This window comes from Aphidius gifuensis, linkage group LG5 (genome assembly GCF_014905175.1).
Source record: "Aphidius gifuensis isolate YNYX2018 linkage group LG5, ASM1490517v1, whole genome shotgun sequence".
In the NCBI taxonomy this organism is placed as follows: Eukaryota; Metazoa; Arthropoda; class Insecta; order Hymenoptera; family Braconidae; genus Aphidius; species Aphidius gifuensis.
Genome location: NC_057792.1, coordinates 3,859,043 through 3,885,147, shown reverse-complemented (window position 1 = coordinate 3,885,147; position 26,105 = coordinate 3,859,043). Strand labels below are relative to the sequence as shown.

The 26,105-nt window shown below is 26.4% G+C and overlaps 1 protein-coding gene across 3 annotated transcripts in view; it reads right to left on the bottom strand.

The window, feature by feature from the left end:
- LOC122856916 (transcription factor AP-2-epsilon) overlaps positions 1 to 26,105 on the bottom strand; it is a 112,194-nt gene that overhangs the window by 67,187 nt on the left and 18,902 nt on the right. The window contains exons 1-2 of one of the 3 annotated variants that reach the window (XM_044158822.1): positions 12,200 to 13,149; positions 11,231 to 11,437 (exon numbers count right to left, since the gene is read on the bottom strand). In XM_044158822.1, the coding sequence (XP_044014757.1) occupies positions 11,231 to 11,266 (36 nt within the window). In that variant the 5' untranslated portion in view covers positions 11,267 to 11,437; positions 12,200 to 13,149. Of the gene's footprint in view, positions 1 to 11,230; positions 11,438 to 12,199; positions 13,150 to 26,105 lie in introns of those variants that run through there. The other 2 variants (XM_044158825.1, XM_044158823.1) reach the window with 2 other exon arrangements.

Sequence of the window (26,105 nt, the reverse complement as noted above, 5' to 3'; positions counted from 1 at the left end):
TGAACAAACAAATATTCAAAATTCAAACTAATCAATATGAATTTTTATTTATTATTATTTATATCTTTGTATATTTGTTATTTTCATTATTGAAAAATTTCGTTGTTCATTTTATATAAAACAGTTTAAATAATTTTGTTTAATCATAAAAAAATTTTATGATTACAAAAAAAAAAAAAAATATATGTAAACTTGGAAATACGATATTGATTTAATTAACTTGCTAATTGTAGCCTCGAAAGTTTCGGCATATAGCTTTAGGGGACGTTGACGAGTTGATTGAAATGTTTTTAAAAATAAGCCAATTTTATTTGGCCAGTAGTTAGAAGATTAATTACGGGTAATCTTACGATATCGAGGTAATATTAAAACAGCTACTAAAATACCTAATTTTAAAATTTTTATATGACACCTATTAATATAATAAAACATCAAAATTTAATTACTCAATTACTTGATATATTTTAAAGCAAAAAATTTAATTCATATAATCATTTTTTTTTTTTTTTATTCATTTAACATTTATCTCATTATTTTTTATACGCTGCAGTGATGTAATTAAAACAACAGGTTATTTTTAAATGAAAAATTGATTAAAAAAAAAAAAAACGAATAATAATAATAATTAATTTAACATTGTCAATTATTTGGGTGGTTACAATATGTACATATATATTCGAGGCACATATTTATAATTTGGTTGTTTTTAAAAGCCTGAGGCAATACTCATAGTCGATTAATCTGTTTCAGCGCATCTCAATGACTATACAACTATACTCATTAATCACTCTATCGTTTGTGTGCAGGTATAATAATATTTTATTTATTTATATGTATACTTGAATAAAATAATATGTAATACTATAACAAATTGCCAAGAGCACAATGGGTGAAAGTTCGAATAAGGCAAATTGTTTGACAGGTGCATATAATGCTTCTAGCAAATAAAAAAAAATTTATAATATTTAAGAAAGTGTCATTCAAATGTTCCTATTATATAAACATATATTTTTTTAAATAAAATAATTATTATTCAATTCCTGCAGCAATTATATTCATTTTTTCTTGATAATCATTTTTCTTATTTTTAATAATTGCATTGAATGAATAAAATAATTATGATATTTAAAAAAACTAACACTCACTTGAAGGAACCTTATACACACGAGACCTAATTAATTTTTTTTTTCTTCGTAAATTAAAGAGACAGTGTAGAATAATAAAAAAATAAAATAAAAGTACTTTTTTACTTGAACAAACAAAACGAGATCTCTCGATACTGTAGGGACACGTGCAATGCTAAAATCATGCTACTGTTTCAGTTAAAAAAATTTTCAAGTGTAATTGTGATCCACTCAAAAACCCATTCACTTTAATTTCAATAAGTTTATTCATACATAAACACATATAAACCCTTCAAACACTCACCACCATCATCAAAAAATAAAAAAACAAAATAATAAATTCATCCACAACCTTTCATGAATTTATAAAATGATCAATTCAAAAATAATAATGATAAAAATACAAAATTGATATAAATTATAATGTTAAATCAATTTTAAAAAATTATACAAAAAACTAAACCTTCTATTTCTATAGAAATTTTTGTAAAATAAAAAATATGTTTACAAATCAAGTCTAATTTGTTCATCAATAAATAAGTATATGATTGAGTCATTATTTATGATATTAATAATCAAATAAATTATGAATGACAATGGATAATGCATTTATTAATATTTAAATTGTATAATATGCATGTGGGTGTTTGCTTGTTTGTGTGGGTATTTTAAATTATGTATATTGTGCGTTGCACACGCAAACATATTTTAGTATATATATATAAAATTATCAATTATTAAATTTCCGGCAAGGGATGATCTGATTGGTGTTACTTCCGTTTTCCAGTTTATTGAAGATAAAAAATTTTGAAAAAAAAAATAGTATTGCCGTGGGGCAGTGTGTGTGTGTTGTTGGCCAAAGGCGGGACCCATCAGCCCAAAAAAATAACCAATATAAACGGCCAATAAACGAGAGGCCAGTTTAAACGGTCAGACTTGTACACTCGAAAAAGTTAAAGAGCTACCGGTTAATTACAGGGTTTTGATGCTACGCCAATCTTGTATTCTCACCTCATACAAAAAAAAAAAAAAAAATTCAAAAGATAGTTTATAGTTGTTAAGTTGCATTTCATTGACTGTTATTATAATTTGTTTTCTTTTTAATATCTATTTGTTTTTAACATAGTATTTTTATAATTGATTATTAGGTATTTAAAAATGTGGTGAAATTATATAATTTTTTTTTTTTTTGCGGTATTTAAATAACTGACAATGATGATCAAAAAATAAAACACAGAAGTCTCTCACGGGAGTCGTGTGCTCGCCGCGGGGATTCAGCATCCCGCGGGGTTTCAACACCGTCACCTTATTTCTTTCTTTCCTCATATATATATCTCTGAGAATTTATAATTGAATATAATCATAATATTTATATAATAATAATAGAGATTTTAATTTTATTTTTACACGACAATTTAAACTTGATATCTGATGTCACAATATTTTTCCTTTTTTTTTTTTTTTGGAGTTAATTTTGTAAAACTATAATTGGTTTATTTTTTTTTATAATTTATTTATAAAAATAATAAAATTATTTTTTAAACAAATCAATTTTAATAATTTAGAGAAAAAATTATTTGTTTTTTCTTTTTATTATTTGAATATGTTTATTACATTTTGCAAAATCAATAAAAAATAAATAAATATGTATCATTTCTATAATATTTTGATGATTAATAAAAAAAAAAATGTATATCATATATCAAAATTTAATATTCTAATTTTTTTTATTTATTTATTATTTATTTTATATTTATTTTTTTTTTTAATTTTAAAAATGATGGAGAGTTGAATGGTTTTAAAAATATAAGGGATAGCCGTTAAACGACTCGTTAATTGTATTTTTAGAGGACTCTTGGCCCAACTCGTAGACTTGTTTCATATTTACGTCCTTTCTTTTTTTCTGTTGCTCCCCTCAAAAATTTATTTATTTATTTATTTACTTTTTTTATTATTTTTTTTTTTTTTTACGTTTAATTTACCGACTCGGAGTTTGGTTTATAGCAAGAGCCGTGATAGCACAAATAACCGACACCAATGCCTCGTTAAATCAAAGACCCAAGAAATGCGAAAAAGTTATATCACGAGAGAACCCTTTTTGTATATATATTGTAGATCCATAAAACAATCGTGAATTCGATTGGTCAAAAAAAAAAAAAATGAGAGTACAAAAAAACCACAGATAGAAAAAAAAAAAAAGAAAAGAAATTTGAATATCGTTGTTAATATTATACAATAAAGGTGGGGTTAAAATAATAAAATAAAGAAATGTAAAGAGTTGAAAAGAAGAGTCAAAAAAAAAAAGAAAAAAGTGAGATGACTTTTTGGCCATATGGACTTGTCCGAAAATAATAAATCTTTGAACGTGCTGGAGGATTATTAAAAGCATTTTTTAGCAAAGGTATGTGTAGAAAGGTATAAGAAAAACAAAACACATTACTGTTTCTTAATGAAGCTGAGGGTTACGAAGCAACGAAAATGAAATGAAACAAAAAAAAAATAAAAAATAAATAGAATGAACGGGGCCACAAGTCCGACAATCTTCACGATGGACGTTCAGAACTAATTGGAGCCACAAGATATTGGCCGGATACAACGTACCGCGAAGGTGAGATGCTTCGAGATGAATAAAAAATATATATATATATAAATATAAATAAAAAAATAATAATAATATAATAATAAAAAAAAAGACATTTTAAAAATGAAATATACAAGATGAAAGTTTGGACGCGAGAATCAAGGTAAAATATTCAACTGAGGGGGTGTCTGTTATAACAGTCTGATTTTCAAATTTACGTGTTTGTTCAACCATATTTCAAGTATAACATCTAAAAAATTGTATCATTTATTTTTAGATGAGAATAAAAATTGACAAAAAAAAAAAAGATTATAAAAATGAATAAAAAATATTTTAAATTATTATTATTATAATGCAGTGAATCCAAAATTTTATTGTTATTAATTTTATATTTGCAAAAACTTTTATACCGAGAAATTCTTATAAAAAAATAAAAAAATTGCCAATGATATTTTAATAACGTGTTTTGATATTTTATATATAAAAATATCAAAATTATAGTCATTTTATTTCACGACTAATACAAAGCATTAGCATGAATTTTTTTTTTTTTCTATAATAATAATACGATCAAGCAAAAAAAAAGAAAAAATTTTGTGTCGTATTATTATCAAATTATGCTACGTGAAAGATTGTAATCATTTTTAGAAAAATTTCGTCTACGAATACGCCTACCCTGTGTCTTTTTTTTTTTTTTCGTTCGTTTCCCCTTGAAATATATTTTTTTTTTCATTCTTAAAGAGAGGTTTGAAATGTCAATTTTTTATCTATCTAAAATTGTATTGTATTTATTTTTTAAAGCTAAATTTTTTATATTTCAAAAATTGTTAAAATCCCAGTTTAAAAAATAACAAATTTAAGAAATCCAACTTGCAGGAAAAATTGAATAAAAAAAAATAAATAAAAATAAACATTGAATATAAAAAAAAAAAAAAGGTCTGTTTGTTCACTTGGTCCGTCGCTTTAAAACCATACATGTATATTCCTTCAATTTTCCGGTCGAGTAAGCCGACCAGCTTCAAGGGCTCTTGTAAGCTTGGCAAAGCGTGCACTATCCTGTTACGCGATCTCTCACCCCAACCTCGCAATCAAAATTCAAATCACACTTTTTCAACTCAACATAAAATCAATAACTTCAACCTTCATATTAATTTTTTTTTTTTTTTTTTTTTATCCAATGATTTTATCAATATAAAATTCTATTGAAAACAAATCAAAGTTTACAAGTTTTTCTTTATGTATTTTATAAAATAAAAATTTAATATAAATTTACAAAAAAAAAAAAAAATCAAAAATATATAAACCATCAAGACATATAGCAACTTTCAAAATAAAAGAAAAAAAAAATAAAATAAAATTTAAAATGAAATATAAATTAAATAAAAAAGTAATAAGCAATTTTATGTATATGTTTATTGGCTGATTGAGGAATGCTTGGCAATTAATAAGTTGAAAAACAATAAAAAAAAAAAAAAAAAAGAATTGAATGAATAAGAGTATCTCAGAAATATAGTATAATATATAAATGGCTTTTCTATATTGGACTCGTGTTTCTTAGTCTTGACGCTGGACATGGGTTACCAGTTCATTTGAATAAGTTAAGGGACTCGCTTATAGTGCCCTCAGCTGACTCCATTACAGCTTTGCAAAACCAGCTAATTACCTGCCTGACGTGAGTTATAAACTCTTCTTTCTCTCTTTCTATATCCCATTTTTGAATAACTTTAAAAACGATGATCCAAAAAATTTTTACAACGAATATATGATGTGCATACGCGTCGGCAACAACAGCAGTATATTTCTTCAAAAAAAAAAACAAGCAAATATATTTTTTCATCACATTTATATGATGCTTTGCAAGAGACCACCAGGACGATCAAAGTCATCATCACATATTCACGCATTCAACACATATTATCATTTAATTTTATTACATTTTTTTAAATGTTAAAACATTTTTATGATTTTAAAATAGATTTCAGTATAAAAGACAATGAAAAACGATCATCAAATTAGAAATAAATAATTTTTTTTTTTTTCTCCAACAAAGACAGGTGTGTGCATCCAAAGAAACAAAAGAAGATTAAAAATTAATAACAATAATTTAGAGAAGAGAAAGAAGAAAAAATAGTAGATATATATACAATGAATATTATCAAAAATAAATTCATGGTTGATTGTAAGTATAGAATGAAGTTGCGGTTGTCTTTGATTTGACAGTTGTAATTTCGTAATAAACGATCAAGAGGGTCGGCCGGCAAATTAATCTAGTTTGTCATAACGTGGGCGGCTTCAAAGTACCGCTAATGAGAAAAAGGCTGGGCCTTTCTTATTTGTCAATGGGTATATCTTGGCAAAGATGCTCGTGAATCAAGAGGTCTGTGGTGTCTACGATGTGTATAGCTCGTCTTCATATTCTCGTCATTCGTACCTTCAGGGCATCGAACGTGTGCGACCTCTGTATACACATTTATTCTACATACATGTATATATGTTTAAAAAACCAAAAAATTTAGCAACAATATTTTTTTAATATTTAAACAAGAAATACAATAATGTTGCAGTGTATGTCTATCTAAGTTTATTATATTATTTTTTTTGTTGAGAATAAAAAAGCAGGGTGAAGGATGTGTGTTATATACAGAAAAGAAGATTCACTTGAATGTTCATCCAGGTGACCCGAGGGATATGTAAGTGATTTCTACGCTTGGTTGAAACCTTTACTTTGCAAATGACGTTGAAGAGAAAGATAGAAGAAAAAAAAATTTATATCTCAACAAGATAGGATGGACACACTGCAGAGAGGGAGTCTATTTCATGCTTAATTTGACTAACATGATTTCACCACCATGGCCAACATCAAGTTCCATATATATATACCCTTTATATATTTACAGGGTGAATTTTAACCCCATGTCTTTTTAACCAAACTCATTTGGACCAGCACATACTGCTCTTTCTATCTCCTCCACCCCTCTTTTCTCGTTTTTTTAAATACAAAAACTTAAAATATGTAATTACAATTGAAAAAAATTAAAAAATATATATTCAAATCAATCTTGAAGATTAAAGTATATATACATCAACAATTTTTTTTGTCATGTCAATTTTTAATTTAAGAAAAAAAATTTAAATAGAAATGTCAAGGAAACTTGAACGACACAAAGGCTTAGAGTAGAAAAAAAAGAAGAAAAAAAAAAAAAACAAATCTTGAAACAGTACTAGCAAATATTAGTTGAACACTGGACTAGTTATCATTTCCCTTTTGTCAAAAGTAAAAAAAAAAAAACAAAATTTATATGAGGTACATACTCATCGCAATGTTTTTAAGAAAAAAAAAATATTAAGAACAAAGAAAAGTGTCATTCCTCATATATATTTTAACAATTTTTTTTTTCTTATTTTTAAATTTAAACAAAGGTATAAATTATTTTCTCAATTCTTTGCTTTATCTTTTACAGAACGAGTTGAAATATATATTATAAATAAAAAAAACAAACGTAGACAGAAACTGAGTGATCGTGATTTAACTCGTGTCTGACGTCTGTGTCGAATTAAACAGGTCTAGGAAAATTATCATCAATCGCGCCTTTGAATGTCAAAAAAAAATATTAATAATCTACAAAAATATAAATTGCAATTTTTTTTTACATTTATTTATTTTTTGACAATATTATTTTAAAAAATCAGGGAGTTTTTTTTATAGAGGGTATAAAAAACGAAAAGAAAAAATAAATTAATTTTACATGCAGACGCAATTGTGTGTATACAATATGTATACATGCATGTGTGTTTATGGTAACAGTGTGACAAGCTGAATTTGTTATTTGAATAATTAAAGAATGTATATACTGAAACACTCACTATAACAAAGTGCCTTCAACGACATTGTATCGATGTATGGTCAATGTTCATGTGTAAGTTTATATTCAAACATTAATTGTACCTGTTATATATGTGTGTATAACAAACTAAGCACGAATAACCACTTTACATTGTCACGAAAATTTAAACAACAGACCACCAACTGCACCATGTATGTCATTCAAAAAATCACTTCCCATTTCGTTCAACAAAAATTCATCATTTATTCATTTAAAAATATAAAAATTTTACTCTATGATTCACGACCCCACACATGACAAACAAGAAAATATTTAAAATTATTTTTTCTTTAATTAACTATATATATTATAATGAAATATATCTAAAAAAAATAAAAAGCTTAGTTTTAATTTTTTTCTATTTAAATTAAAATATAATTATTTTAATTGAAATTTTATATATATAGATATTATTTTTTTCAAAAGTCCCTTTGAGTATGCAATCGTTATTTCAAACCAAAATTAAATTTAAATGCAATTTGTTCTCCCTCTAGAATTTTTTTTTTTTTTTTCTGGTGAAGGGAATATAACTCTCTCTCAATCTATATATATAAGAGACGAGTATTTTCCCTTGAAAACCATCACGTGATTACACTAATTCAGGTATCATTTATATTTGCGTTCACCCCTTGCCGACAAGCAAACGAATTATTACCCCACCAAACGATAAAGAGACTTGACCCCACCCTTTTTTTTTTTTTTTTTTATTTTAAATAAAAAATGAAATCTCTCACTCGATATTATATTTTTTTTCTCTCTTATCGTTTCATCCAACTTTGAAGTATCATTTTATTTTCGTTTTTTTTTTTCTTTTACATTGTAGTCACCAACTGTTCCTCATCTTTGACATCATGTAAAATAGCATGAATCACGTATTAAATAAAGAGAATCATATCAAAGGGTATCAAAAATTTAAAACAAGACACATTTGTCTCAATTTTTTTTAATACAAAAAAAAATTTTAATAGTTTTGTTTGTTTATTTAAACGAAAAAAAAATATATAAACTATTTATTTTTATATTTGGGGATGATGATGATAGACTACTGCAATCTCACGCTTTTTGTGGTGAATTAAAATTTACCAAAGAGATCTAGTGAAATATTAAAATGTACCCTTGTTATTTCAAGCAGAGACACGAACCGGCGCGTGCTGTAAATTCAAGTGGTCAGATCATGCTTATTGGAATATGTTCAAATAAACGTTCATTTATTGCAACGAGTTAACAAACACTAAAATAACAAAATTCATTGACTTGTCTTACCGCAAATAGAATATTTTTCTTTTTCAAAGATTTAATATCAAAATGAATTTTGTGTTGATTGTATAAATACAGGGTGTTTATATTTGCAAGCTAAGAGAAATTAAATCAAACGTGACTGATTCGAGTGAGTACATTGGTGATAATGTCAAGGGCTATTGACATATCATTCGACACAATCAATTTTAACAAATAAATTTCTTTTAAATGCACAGATTCGATAATATTTTTTTAACTTCAACATTAGTCAAATTTTAAAATTGACTACGACCTAACTATATTTTTAAAAATTTCTTCTACAAAAATTCATTGGTTTTTAAAAATTTATCAAGCAAATAGAGCTAAGTTTCAAGTATTTAAAAAAAGCTCGGCTGATTGTATCTAAAAGAATTGAAGGAAACTCTGAGGAGCGACTTTAAAAAATTACTAACATCTAAAAACTTCTATACACAAACGCGTCAGCAAATTTTTTTAAAAACAATCAAACAAATAGATTTAAGTTCAATATATAAGTTCCTAAAATGATGCACAAAAATTGCCTAATATTCTTGTCAAGGCCCCGAGTAATTGTATTAACCTTATGAACCTAATTTTTATGGGTCATTTAATTTTAACAAAAATAATTAACTCATACAGGACAACATACTGCATCTAATATGAAATATAAAATTATTTTTTTTTTATCTGGAAACTACGAATTTCATTAAATTTATTTTTAATTTTTTTTCGTTCTACCAGGTCTGTCGCCCTTTATCCAATATTTCACGCCATCGCTTTTTTACTCTGTCGTTGAGTAAAAGCACTCACTTGTATTCGTTTCACTCTATCTTTTACTGTTATATATATTTTTTTATATTTCTATTTCACTCACTCGTACCATACTCTGTGAAGTGGTCTATTGATTGTCGCCTCCAGGTGGAGTATTCCAGACAACGGAAAATCGCGAATTGAACTTCCACAAAATAATAAAAAAATATAAATTAAAAAAAATAAAAATAAAAAACTATATTCAATGACAAAGAGATAGTGGAAAATCAGTTTTATAATGTGGTTTTATAAATATATCATGTTGTAATATTAAATTAATTTTGTCATGTATAAAATTGAATTTTAGAATTATATTTTTTCCTTCTTTATCATATTATTTATGAATAAATATATAAATTGAGTATTGCAAAACTAAAAATAAATAAAACAAAATTATATATATTTTAAAAACCTTTAAATTCCATTTTATATTATTATTATATAAAAACTAATAATGTTTAAAACCTTGAGCAATAAAAAAAAAAAAAAATAACCGAAAAATTATAATGATAATAATTAAATAAAAAAAAAAATTCCTAATATTTTTAATTTGAACGGTAGGAATATCGTCACGAAATGAAATATTTTCACGACAAAGGTAATCGTGTTGTAACGAACCTTATTCTAAACGATGTATAAATATTCATAAACCGTTTAAGAGAATTTGTCTATTCATGAAGAAGATTTCGATATATACAGTGAGTTAGTAAAAGACAAAATAATATACAGACAAAGGTTATTGGTTTGTACCTTCTAAAACGACAGTATACTTGGGCCAAGTTTCGATATCATCAAAGATAATAGTTTATGTGCAGCATAAAACCCTTGATGATGCTAGGTCGATAATCGCGTGAGTTGGTAGACTCATCAACACACATTTAAAGCCTCTTCTCTACACTCTACAAGGATCCGGGTTTAACTAAATAATCTAACTGAATATAGTTGAGAAAATTTCATAACATCTAACGATCCTAAAATTTATTTAATTATAAATGCTAAAGACACGGTAGAATCTTTGTTTAAAAAAAAATAAATATACCAATAATTTTTAATTTTTATATACGCAGTCAAAAAAAATAAGGAAGTATTTTTTTTTTTTCAAATTCTAGACCTTGGGAAATTTCAATGTCAAATAAAATTAAATAATACAGGTATAAAAAATAATTACTATCATCATTGTTATTATTTTTTTTGTCTTTGTTAAATAAAAAAAATTAAATGCGTTTAGTAACACGAGATAATAACTAAAATTACTTCAAAAAATAATATCATATTTACATTGTAATAATTATTTTTAATTTCAATATGCAAGTGTATATATATAAATACAATGATGAATAATAGTAATTTTTTACACTTTGTTAAATGATAATTATACACTTGAGAATAATAATTTAATAGTATAATTTATACTGTGACAAAATTATTCAGTAATTATATAAGATATAAATCTTATTTGATAATTTAAAAAAAAAAAAAAAAGCTTTGTAAATTGATATTTTTGTTAATTTTTAAGTTCAAAATCACGGGTATTAAAATAATACTCTATTATAAAATTTTTTTTTTACACTAACCTGCCAAGCGTTGGAATCCAGAGCAAGGTAAGACATGTTGATTTTTTTGTAGACTGTATTAACTGCCTTCACCAATTTCTTCTTTCACGATGAAATAAATAATCACGAAAAAAAAAAAAATTTAACTTGGATAATGTATCTGTTTATCGAATAATTCACTCAAGTGCCCGGTAAATTTAAATTTAACATTTTTTTCTTTCAATGTATCTGAAACAAAAAAAAAATCACGAAAAAAATTAATACATTTCATTAAATTTGTTGAATAATAAATAAATAAAGTGTGGAAATATTTAAATAGAAAAGTCAGAGATTGGAAAAATAAAATTAAAAAAATAAAAAAAAGTAAAATAAAGAAAAAGAGTTTGGATTATATGAGAGAGAGAAAAAAGTATGAACATTTCTTGTGTCGTCCTCAGGGCATTCCGTCAACTGAATTTAGTTAAGCAAAGTTAAATACGACTCCCAGAGGTGCGACAACTGACTTTTAATTGTGAAAACTTTGGCCCCATCGTTGCCACTCAGAAATAAAAATATTAAAAAAAAGAAAATCCAAGGAAAACTCTTGCCAAATTATTTATTTTTTCACCGTAAAAATATACAGATTTATAAATTCACCAGGTTCTATTTTTCTTTTGCTCATATTAATTCACTCAAATCTCAAAAACAACACGAAAAAAAAGTTGTATCTACTTTTTTTTCGTTGTATATATTTCTTATATTTCATTTATATAAAAAAAAAAAGTTTATTTACAGAAAAATAAGCAAGAAATTCAACGAGCGTGACATGAAATCTGCCGACGGCTATATGTACTTTTCATTTTTATTAAAAAAAAAATATATATATTACCAAGATTCCAGTACAAATGTTTATGATAATTAATTTTTTTTTCAATGTATTACCAAGCAACAACTACCCCCTCAAACAAATTGAAGAAAAAACAATTTAAAACTAATAACAACACAACTCACCTTGGTCAAGAAAACACGCAATAAATTATCACTTGAGACACGTGACGAAATTGCACTACCTAACCGTATCACCTCCACTTATATTAACAACAATAATTAAAATACAATAACAAAATTGAAAAGAAAAAAAAAAAAAAAACTAACCAATTTAAAAACAACTAGTAACTCAAACTAACATAACAAGTTTTATGATTAATAACAAATAAATAAGCACGTTTAAATAAAAAAATTAATTGAACTATTATTATTATTATTTTTAAATGTTTATATATATATTTTTTTTTTTTGTATATTAAAAAAAAAAAAAACGAGCTTCTGTTCTGGTTGTTGTCAACCGTGCAAAGAGTTTCTATCTTGTCCTGTCATCTAATGAGTAATAGCCGAGTAAAAGCTATGAAGAGGGGGTTAGTGATAGGTTAGAAATGCAGTCAAGAGAAAGGAGAGATGAGGAGGGCGGAAGAGATTTTTTTTTTTTAAAAAGGGGTAAAAGAGGGAAAGGGGAATAAGGGATGATGTAAATTTTAAAATCAAGCTATTGCTTTTATTGATGAATTATATTTGTTTTGACTTTTTGAATATTTGGGAGGGTTTTATTAATAATTAAAAAATAGATATATGTATAATAATAGTAACTCACGTTTAATATACGATAGATAGATAAATAGATGAATGAATGAAAAGGAAGGAAGGAAGGAAGGAAGGAAATGATATTCGTATTTTATAAGCGCCAAAGTGGACCGCACGTGGCGCGTCGCGACGTCGCACTGTGCTTGAGGCAAGAGACGCCGTGATACTCTTGATGCCCCGAGGTGGGGTAGAAAAAAAAAAAAATATATAGGGTAACGCCTCTAGTCACATGACAATATTATAAAACTGGGGGTTTATATATATAGTAAAATTTTGCGTATACATTGCGCACCAGTTGTAGATATTGCTATATCAAAACCAAGTACAGTATATAGAAATACTGATACTGACGCGCAAACGTTAAACGCACAGATCGAAAATTTTCTCCCACCAAATAATTTATCCACTACCCTGAATAATATCTACCGCCCCTAGTTTCCATAATATACCACACCTCCCTCCATCATACAATAACCTCCTGTTTACCTCCTCTTTAACCTTCCTCGTCTGCTTTCTTCCACCCACATGGAATTTTATATCTCCCTTTATTCGTCGTCATCGTTATCGTTGTATAACTCTCTCACTACAAAATTGCACAATTCTGCGCATGACCAATCGATTCCTCCCACTAACATTTAATGCTTTTTTGTACTTGTCTTTTTTTCCTATGGATCATCCAAATAATAAGAGTAATATTTTCTATATAATATATAAATTTTACTTTCTAATCAATTTAATTAATTATTTAATTTTAAATAAAGTTTAAAAAAAAATTATATACTTGAAGCCATTATATTATATATGTACTTGCACACAAAGTATGATGAAAATTTTTTAAAAAATTATATCCACTTAAGATATTGAAAAAAATATTGCAAATATATATGAAGTTTTTTTTTTTTTTTTTATAGACATTTTGATATACTGAGTATGTATAGAAATGAGTAATTTGAGATAAAAAAAAATATATACAAGCAAAATCATGAAAGCAAGTGTGACAGTCTACTGAGGGAAAAATCATTTTAATCTATAGCCAAGATATATTGGAGGTGACTTGAATTTATTGCAAAGTGCCTCTTGGCAATGCAAGCAGCATCTAGATTCAGATGCCTCAAGAATATCCAGGAAAGTGTACACCACGATCAAAATATCTTGTCTGTATATATATATATATGCAAAAAGGGTTTTATAAAAAGGGGTTATATACATCAGGCATAAACAACTTGTGAATATCTGGTATAATCGATAGAGTCGATCGTTTTCGCTGAGAGCAGATGGCCCCAAATCGTAAAAAATTACCTTGAGGGCTCAAGACGGTACGTTTGAAGAGGTCAAATCGTCCATCTTCTTGATATAGAAAGTATACGCTGTACCACGCCTATGATACTTAAAATCGTGACTAGAAAATTTACTTGATGAAATTTAAAAAAAAATTATATAAATTTTAGATAATAATTTAATCCATGATCATCAAAAATTCACGACCATCATTGACAGAGAGAAAGAGCATTTAAATTTCTTTTTTAAAATATTAATTACTATACTAAAAACTTCTTCAATTGATAATAAAATTTTCAAATAAAATAAATTGAAAATACGTTTATCAAAATTGCATGTTGTATATAATATATTAATATATATTTTTGTTTGTTTATATATATAAATCTGTATCTATTTTATAGTAAAATAAATGGATAATCTGTTGATATAGTATGATCAAATCACACAACAACTTTGCAATATATAAAGTAGCTTCCAATATAATTCAACATATATAAACTCGATCGTGTCGTGTAATTTACCTACCACATCATTACCCGAAAGTTAAGCTGATGTAACTTTGAAATTATTAGTTAAATTGCATAGACCTATACAAGAGTTACGCCCAGAGGGCTATGTATATATACTCTCTACAGGTGTTTATCTATTGCCACAGATATTATATATATTGACCAGAATAAAACTATATCTCCAGTAAATCTGACAGTGTTAATCCAAAATCATACAAAAACTTTGTATCATATTTTTTTATATTTATAATAGTTTAAATATAAAATATCTGGAACTAGACAAATAAACATACCCACTTGAGTCTATATTGATAATACTAATATTAATAATCGACTATTATTATTATTAGTGGTAATGGTATAAATAATGATAATAATTTGTTTATTGTTTGTACATTATATAATCATGAATCAAATATCATGTGAGTATAATTCGAACGTTCAATTTTGTTGTCCTTCAATATATATCACATGTAACAAAACCAACAATGCTGAGAGGCTATGTACCTGATCACGACACGACAATACAAATAACCAATAGAGAATGCAATGAGACACGCCCGATCAACAAACATACTGCATATTATGGAACCTGTGTGTCCTGCTTGTGTATATATTTACCTATATCCTCAACTTTTTTTTTTTTTTATTTTTTATTTATTTATTTTCTTTCTTTTATTCTTCTTTATATAAAATTTAGGTTATTTTTATTTTTTTTTTTCGTTAATCCTAACTCAATCCTAAATCGATCTTGGCAATCGATATTCTTATGTGTGCATAACATTGATTTCAATACCACAAGATAAAAAAAAAATAAAATAATAAAGACGATATAAAAAAAAAATTGAAATATATATGGATGATTGAAAAAAAAAAAATTGTGATAATAGTAAAAAGTAAAATCTTGTGTCCCATGAAATCGGTGTATCGAATAAATTTTTTGGGAAAACATTTCAAGTAAAATCCTTTCATCGGTATACTCGAGAATTCGATATTTTTGTGGGGTGAGTTGTTGACTTAAGCGCGTGGCGAATTCACCTTTCAAAACAACCTCCACCTTTTTATTTATTTATTTTTTTTTTTCATTTTTTCTTCTGATACTACTCCTTCGTCTTTTCGTAGCTTTTTTTATTTTTTTTTTTATTTGTCTCGAGTTGGCGGTGATGCCATTAGACTACTCACAACGAGTAGAAAAAAAAAAGTTTCAAAAAAAAAAAATAAAAAGTAATAAAGAAAAGAAAAAGTTTCATCAAAGTTTTTAGGACTTGTTTTTTTTTTTTCTTTTTTTCATCCATCATTCATCTTACAGTGGCGACCTCATCTCATCACATATATACCGATAAAAATATTTCTTTTAAACAAAAGTAACTTCCAAGTTTTATTATTTCATTACTTATCATGCAAATGAGAAACCCCTGTACTTATTTTTATTATTATTATTTTTTTTTTATTATTATTACTCGTGAAATTTATATTTATATTTTAAAGTTGTTGATTGAGTACATAGTCTCTGCACTGTGTAAGTGGTTGTTACTTCAAACAACACTATCAATTAATTTTTCAAATTATTTACTAGAAAAATTAAATTAATATAATTGTAATTGTAAATTCAACTAGTATGTTTTATAATAATAAAAAAAAAGTATTCTTAATTTGTGATTAAACATTGATTCAAAACTTTGAAAAAATTGCATTGAACACCTACAGTGCAAACACGTCTTAAACTCACCACCCGTATTGCAAAAATAAAAAAAAATACCAACTAAATTTTTATACAAAAATAAAATATGATTTATAAATATAAAATTTACTCATACTTTCGATAAACTCTATTTCAACTTGTTTTATGAAAAAAAAAAAAAAATAATCATGAAGAACCAAAATTATTTTACTTCGTGTACCCATTCGTTATACCACCCGCAGTTGATAACTACCAGACTTTTTCATTTCACATTCACAAAATCCTCCTGCACATATTCATTTCGACAGTGAAAAAAATAAATTAACAAATATAAATAAATAAAACCATCTAATACAAAGTTCAAAATAATAATTATATAAAATAGTAATGATAATTGACAAAAGGTTTTAATATTTAAAAAAAATAATGTAAAATTGGAAACAGCTATATAAATGATAACTGAAGAAATCCAATGCGGATTTTATCATCATGTTTCTCTTGACTCACTCATTAGTTGGTACGCTGTGTATGTGCCTCAGGCAAAATGCGTGAGTTTAATTTGTGTTGTGAATATATGCGTGAATTTACGTTCATATATGTATATATATATAAAAAAAAATTTATATTATTTTCCTTATTTTATCTTGTTCTTTTTGTCTCGATCGTCACGCGTGTATTTTATTTTTTTATATGCATGTATGTGCAATATTACGTGGACATATTTGTATTGGACACGGCGTGGGCGGCAACACACGCAACGCATTCCATGCACATATTTAAGCAGACGAAAATCATAATATGAGAATTTTTAGTCGAACAAATAGGCAGGTGAGGTAGACCTCAATTATGGAAGAATCTCAGAGGGCAGCACACGCGATCCACTAATATTATATATATACTTGACCATTATACTTTAAACATTTATTTTTTTTTTTATTATTTTTTAATATATATATCCAAGTTTTGACTATGATAAAGAAGAAGATAAACTTTCACGCATATAATACTTAATCTTTATGATTGGTCTATTTTGCATGAATCATTTTTAAACACATATTTTGAATGCGTCCAATACTTTTTTTCCGGCTACGGAACATGTAATTATGAGTTATATAGTTTTAAAAAAATTTATATGTAGTTTTTATGATGATCTAAGCATTATTTGATGTTAAAAGAATTAAAAATAATTGTCAAGTTTTTTATTTAGAATAAAAAATAGGATGATCGTATCTACACGGAAAAAAATTGTGTCATTTTTTAGAGACTCTGTGAGGAGCGACTTCGTAGAGTCGTAAACCGACTTGACTATATTTTTAAAAATTACTAACATATAAAAAATTCTCTTACAAAAACGCATCAGTAGATATTCTAAAAATTTGTCAGACAAATAGAGGAAGGTTTCAATCATTCAGAAAAAAAAAATTCATCATATATAGTTCAAGCATGAATCGGACTCTGTGAGGAGCGACTTAGTAGAGTCGGTGTTACACCGACTTAATAGAGTCCAAGTGAAGCATGAATCAGACTCTGTGAGGAGCAACGTATACTAGAGTCGATATACACCGACTTAACTATTTTTAAAAATTACTGACATATACACTTGTATACCAATAATCAACTATGCTAGATAAAAATAAACACAAGTGGCTCTGTGGTTTTCTGTCAAAGGAAAATTTTGTATCTATACAATTGCACGAATGATTGATTTTGAGCAGCTTGCTCAAACCAAGTAAAGAGCTGTCAACTGTATTCTTCGTGTCTGCAGTATGTAATGTATACATATACGTATATGTAGTCCCCATCATTATTTACCCCATACATATTACCACATTGCCAAGCAATTCTCGTACTTCAAACAATGCCAATATGTTGGTTCGTGGGTCACTGCCTTGGCAGTGAGCATCACATCATTACAATCATGTATTCACAATATACATACACATATAAACAAATTTGCGTTTAGTTAGAAGTATGTGTGTGTGTGTGTGTTAGAATAATGGTAGGAGAAAGCGTCTCTTCACGGGTTGTTCTTTCAACTCATATTGTTGCTGTATTTATAAGTTATAGGGTAAAATTTTCGTATATAAACCGATACGTGTTCCCTCCTCTATATCTTTTGCCCAAGGCAGGGTTTACAGCCCTCCTTGTGAATCTGGCCGTGTGCGCATACATTTACGAGGACGAATTTCTCTCTTCTGCATCGATCCAGTATGTATCCCCATTGTCAGGGATTTTTTTTTTATTCTCTTTTTTATTTATTTATTTTGTTTTTTTCTTTTTTATACTATACAACAAGAGTGGGCCAGGTATTTTATAAATGCAGTCTCCTCTCTTTTACAAATGATAAATAAAAAAAATAAAATCAAAATAAATATAAATATGTAAAATTTATTACAATAAAGAAAAAAATAAATAAATAAATAAACTTTTTATTTGTTATTTAATTTATCATTACTTTGTACAAATTAAATTAATGGATTTTCATATATTTGATATATATTTTATTATTGTTTTTATTAAAAACTCTCAATGAAAACAAAAAAAAAACGAAAAATGTTTTTCAATACGTAGAAAAAATTCCAATACCTTCGTGATATATAAAAGTTTTTTATAATCTATATCAATTGTGCAATGCAAAGTCAACTTGACCGTTATGTAATTAATCTAATTCTCATCAGAGGTCTTACAATAACACCGGGGGTTCCAAAAAAGTTTGCCGATTGGCAATGTCTTGCTGTGGGCATAAATTGAAAGTAATGGGAACCCACTCACTGGGCATACTTGAAAAAAATAAATTAAAAGAAAAAAAAAAAAAAATCTCTAAATGTATGTGTGTATTTTTTAAATGAGATGAGTGTGCATTGAATAGCACGCGTGCCCATCGCGTGAGTAAATTTTAGTGAATGTTGGCAAGTTATCCACTGCGGGGTAGCATCTTTGAGAGAGGTGAAAAGAAGACATTATTGCCCTTGGCGCGATAAGGTGTCTTGAGCCCTGCAGGTGGTACCTCAACCACCTACTGAGATTTAAAAACTCTAAATTACGCGTGGACATGATTTTACGTCTTGTTCATTCAGATCAGATTTTTTTATTTTCATACATATCTATTTGTATATATTTATATATTTATATGAAAACAATTATTTAAAATTTTTTTTGACAAATTTAATTTACTATTTTCATAAAGAAAATAAATATTCAATTACTATAAAGATATTTTAATTATTAAAATCAAAATATTCAAGTTATATATTCAAATTTATTTACAACAATGTAAATTGTCTCTTGGGAGGAATAAAAAATAATACAGTTTTATTTTTATTTATTTTTTTTTTTCCATTACAAAGTGTTCTATGATATCATGACAATTGTTGATACTACAGTCACGATCTCATTTGTTGAAGGTATAATAAGTGTTGTTTGAAAGGTTGTAATAAAAGTTGCACGAGCCATTTGGCCATCATCCACTTGTGGCAGTTTAAGTCAAGCAAACTGTATAAGGTATATCCTACCTTGAAGGGGGACAATCTGTATATTTCTCTCTTCATACTGACACATAACGCAATATCCTAACGCGATTCAGTCATTTCCTGGTTAGTCTTCTACAACCTAGTTTTCTCAATTTTCCCTAAAGCACATCCTCAGGGAATATTTTGTCAAAAGGATCTTTATACTAGAAACTACATTGGATAATACACTAGTTTGCCTGAGGGTGACTGTGTGGGAAATGTGATACCCGGTTTGATGTCCAACAATTTTTGACTCGTGATCATTACATCCGATTATTGAATTTTCCTTTCACCATACTTAACTCGCATTTATTTTTCATATATACTCAAGTGAACAACTTAAAATCTTTGCAATATTTTAACAATAAAAAATTATTTTCTTATTATTTTTTAAATTTTTTTTGTAATAAAGTAAAAGTAGAATTTTAAAAAAGTATTAATTTTATTTTTTTTTTTCATCTGAATATTGTGAAAATGTCATATTGACAGTTGCCTGTTTCCAGAGATAAAAAAAAAAAAAACTAAAATTCATTTTTATATTTCAAACAAAATCAATTTTTTTATCTGTCAATAAATTTTTAACAATTTTGTCTGAATTGATTGAAAATAAAATTATACCAAACTATCTACATTTGCAATTTAATTTTTTTTTATTAAAACAAAAAAAAATTCAATTCGTTTGTTAATTTTTTTTTTTCTACTGCCTTCAATTATAAATTTTTTTTTTTAATATATTATTTGTACCAATGAAAAATAGATATTACAAAAAAAAGGATAATCGGCACGTACAAAAATAATAAAACTTGGGGTGTACTTTTAACTGAGTTGCGCTTATTTTTTTTATTATTTTTTTTGTGTTTTCATCTCTTTGTATTATTTTACAAATTATGAGGAAGAAAAAACAATAGATCCAATCACGTAGTGGTGAGAACAATGATAAAAATATACAACAATTGCGTGTAAGACCCCCCATGATGATAGGCACCCAACTGGTAATTGGACGTTGGGTCCATTGGATGACTTTATTCACCCACACTACGTGCCAAGTACTTCAACCCTCTACAACCTCGAACACACACAAATATTCACTTTATCCCCTTTTCATATAACTATCATTTATTTTATGTTCTTGGGCGTATATACACTGATTGACATCTTCATCCATAAAATCTTTGTGTATTTTTTTTCACTGATATTCACTCCAATTATCGTAAATTTAAATAATTTAAAAATTCAACAGAATATATTTATACTTGAAACGATCCAAAAAGAATTTAGTTAAATATAAAGTTACAAAAAAATTTTATCAAATTAAAACGTCATCAAAGACATCAATTATCATTGAAAAAAAAAATTTTTCCAATAAATTTAACCCCCTAAATATTTACAGTCAATTTTTTATACTTGAAATATATTTGTCTTTTAAAAATAGATATTTTTTTTTTATATAAACAGCCATCAGGAAATTGATAAACTATTTCCGGGGTTGAAAAAATATAAATAAATAATAGTATATACTTTTTGAAATTTATACACAAGTTATTCGTACACTTGTGTATAAACCAGATGGGAAATAATAAAAAATCTACCGTATGCATTTACATGTAACGCCCTGTGATTCTCAATTTTTTATATTTTTATATATATTATTATTATTGTTGTCGTTTTTTTTTGCGCCTCAGCCGATACCCCTAGGCAATAGTTGCCTCTTCGATGAGGGTAGTGTATTTGTGACGTAGCCTACGTTTTCGATATCCATAATAAATCATAATAATAAAGCGTTAAAATGGGTGGTTTGGTTTGCCACATGGTGTTCTTGGGGCGCTATATTTTTTTATTTTATTTTTTTTTGATAACCATATCAACTTTCCCACTGAATTTGAATTTCTACAGACATAAATGGTGGGTGGATTGAGAAGTAAATCACAGCTATTGATACATAAACACACTAGTGTGGTTAGTGTATTTTTGTTAAATCAAAATTTATTATTTTTAAAAAATATATCTGACTGAGTTAACAAAATTTAGAAAAAAATAATTAAAATTTTTGTGGATAAATTTATTAATTATATTTAATAAAATTGTATTTAAAATTTTAAAAAAATAGTAATAACAAATACGGTTTGTAAATTTAATGAAAACATCAAACTCTTTGATAAAAAAATAAAAAATAAATATCAATTTACTTTGCATTACAAACGATATGATTTTGAGACCCCAAAGGGTGTCTTCATAACGAAGAAAAAGTTTTACTGTGAAATTAAGTGTAACTTCTTGAAAACAAAATGAAAAAAATCAACTGAAAAATATTTTTCTGTGGCATCTAAATGGTGGTCTTACTTCAAAGGTTGTTTTATATCCACAGTCTTAGTTTTTCCATTTTCTTTTTCTCATTTTTTATGCTTTTTTTTTTTTTTTTTTGTTGCCTCTTTTTATTCATTGTCTTCTGTTTTATTCCCCCATCAGTCGAATAAAAGTATAATAAAAGAAACCCCTATATATATATAAAATGAGAAAAAGAAAAAAAAAAGCTAAAGCATGGAAGAAAAATTATAAAAATGTGGAAATATCAACTTTTTTTCTAAGAAAAACTTTCTCTAGGAAAAATAATAAAAACAAAAATTAATATAAAAAAAAAAAAAGTTGTCGAGTTTAATTAACAAAAGGTCTACGAACAACCAGAGAGAAAATTATATTTTTGTATTTTCAATTTTTTATTTTTTTTTCAAGTTTCGTTATTTTTCCTCAAGTTTATCAATTAAAATAATATAATTGTAATAAATATTTTTCTTTGAAATAATAATTTTTCATATATATGTATTTTTAAAATAATATTAAAACCATAAGAATATTTTAAATAAAATATTATTTAATATTTAAAAAAAATGTAATATATTTTATGATGAGATTTTGTTCCTTGATTCAAATAAAATTATTTTGATTATAAAAAAGAAAATATATTCAGTCGCACATCAACTGAGCACATAATTATGACACGTAAGATATTATTATTTATGTACAAAGTTAAAGGAAGCCAAGTAACGATGATAAATTTATGTTTTGTGCAGGAAAGGAGAAATGGAAGAGAGGCTATTAACATGGAAAGCTGGGTGCCAAATTCGTTAAACTCATCAACGCTCCAAAATCAACTTGAATATTCATGTGCCTTGAAAATTGTCGGTACTACTTTGGCTGTACTACCTTTTACTTTAACAATATATATATGTATAAAAACTCTACTACCTATATATAAGTATATACACCTCAACCATAATCATTCAGTAAACTCAAATGAATTGTCCAAAAAAAAATTCCTAAAAATATCCTTGAAAAAGCTATAAGTACATATAAATAAAGTTAAAAAAAAAATATATTTATATTCATAAATATTTATCAATTTATTGATTTAAATGTTTATGGATAATTTTTTTTTTAATTTTATTTTTTTCCAATCTATTTTGAACGATATAAATATAAATATATGTATCGGGTGATATATCAAAATGTTATTTAATGCTCCGCCTTGGTAACGCAGTATAACGACCATCTTAATCACTTGTGTGAGGACGTTTGTTGGATAAAGTAAGCTGAGGGGAAAGAAAATATGTATATTAAAAAAGAAAAAGAAAAATATATATATGAATTTACAAGGAGATATATAGGAGGAGCATACACGCGGACTCTTCCCTCTTGAAGTTTGAACTAATGAGCTCAGTGCAAAACAAACAGACACTCATGTACAAAAGATAGTAAAAAAGAAGCTAGAAAATAATAGCAAGCATACTATAAAAAAAAATACTCTAAAAGTCTTGTACATACAGTATACAGTTAGATAAAAAATTCAAAAGTTAACATTTTCTAAATGTCGACAATTTTTTTTTAAATTAACTGTCAATTTAACATTCAATTTTTTGATATTTTTTTTTTTCTAATCATGTTACCTGCTTGCTTATTTGTTTTTTTATTTATTTTTTTTTATTTCAACTAAATATAAAATATATTCTACGAAAATTTTACCTGTCGTCACGCGATTTGATTTTGATTTTTTTTTTTTTTTTAAATATTACGATGCAATTCTTGGTAAATTTTCTAAAAAAAAAATATCAATCCAGTCTAATACACTAATTTGATTTTAGAAACTTTAAAATTAAATTCGAAAAAAATATATTATTCTTGGTATTTAAAATAAAAAATAAAAAAATGTGGTTGAGTTTGAATTTTTTTTTTTTTCAAAATGCACTAGTATATATAATTTGGACTTTTGATTTTATTTTTAGTTTTAAAATTTTGTTTGATACATATATATCAACTTGTTTTTTATCTATGAAATGGATTTTTATTTTTTTTTCTTTTTAAATCGTAAATTGTTGGCAGCCGAAAAACAGTGCGAAGCACTCAACGATGCAACTTTTCCATCGGTGATCGTTTTGCTCTAGGCTAAAAGACCCGAGAGTTTCGAAATCCGCGTTTTGTACTGTATTTTGTGAAACGTCGAATATACTGCTGAGATTCAAGACATCTGTCATGTATTTTATTGTACTTTTAACATATGGATGAATAGGTATATTTAAATGCGAATATAATTTACGATTTTGCATTTTGAATTTTCGATTTCATTTTTTTTCCAGCAACCAAATTCAATGAAGAATTGTCTTCGAAATTTACCCATTAATAAAGCAAAGAATGCTCAACAATATATAGCAAAAAAATTTCTGGGAATTATTTTTTTTTGAAGAAAAAATAATTTATCAAGCTGACAAAATAGTAAGCGCACTATGTCATTTTTTAGAACTCTCAAATAATTTTTCTTAAACTCTTATTGACTCTACATAAAAAAAACTTGATGTTTTAAATTTGTAGAGTGTCTATAGCAAAGTTGCTTGTTTGTTTCCATGTTTAAACTATCAAAAAAAAAAAAAAAACACAAATACATTTTGTTGAAAAATAAGCTCAATGAAATGTCTGATCGTTTAATTAATAGATATATACAAAAATGAACAAAGGAAGTTGAAATATACATGTATATATAAACGTGAGTAGAAAGCCGTGTCTTGAAACACGTCCATGGCACCAGTTTCAAAGTTGGATAATCATTTGGTTCGTTGCACGACAAAGGAAATCAACAAACGTCCGCCCTGATCTTTCAAGCGCACAAGATGTGCTTCTATCATCTACTTTAGTCTTTCAACTTAACCAAGTACATATATACAAAATAAGAGATAATAAAAAGTCAAAATATCATCAAAACAAAATCAAAATATAAATCAACTTCTATTTTTATATATAATAAACATTAATAAACAAAGTGTCAAAATATTTTCAAATTAAAAGTTTATATATCGATTATTATACAAACTGATGAAAACTTCTCCAAAGATGTAAGGAATTAATGAAAAAATAATAATCATCATTAAAAAAAAAGGGTAATAGTGTAGAAAAAAATGGGGGTAGATGGAACGTATGAGAGTAGTAAGTGAAGAGGACAATCGTGACTGATTGTGGTTACGGCGATCATGACGTATTCCAGAAAATATATATATTTTTTTTTTCTCATTTATTTTTTTCAAACTTAACCACACTCGCTCGGTTTATATTTCTCGCTTGTATATGTATATATTTTTTTTATATTATCTCTCACATGTTTAATATTAAAAAAATAAAAAAAAAAAAACAAAGCTAATATATGTTGAAAAGGAAAAGTTAAAAATGATTAAAAAAAAAAAAGTGTGTTCGTGTCGAAAGAGATTAACGAGTTCGTCATATATATACACAGTGCAGGTATATATTTGAGGATGATTAAAATCCTGTAAAGTCAGTTATAATGTGTCGACTATATCAAGAGACAAAAAAAAAAAAAAAATGTTATATAAAATTTATATATCATATCCACAAAAGTAGCTGTAGAGAGGAAGTTGATTACTAGCCTGTTATGCGTGTGCCATTGGCGTAAAAGGGTACACATAAACCAAATATATATTCAAAACATATACCGCACGAGAATAGTAATATGCCTGTACAGTGTGTATGCCTTGGGCAGAGGCCAGCTTTGACCTTTGTACGTACATTGAGGCTATATATGTACAATATATACATATACTTGCAAACTCAAAGTCTAATGCAGCAATATTATATTGTTGATGGTTTATTCAACTAACTGTTGTGTCATACCAACAAAGCAACTCACTGCATGGCTCTCTCTTCAACGCGACATAATATACACACACATATACTCTCTTTGAACATTAAATATAATGTTTTTCATTTAAAACCAAAATATTTAATTAAATGACACTGTCATA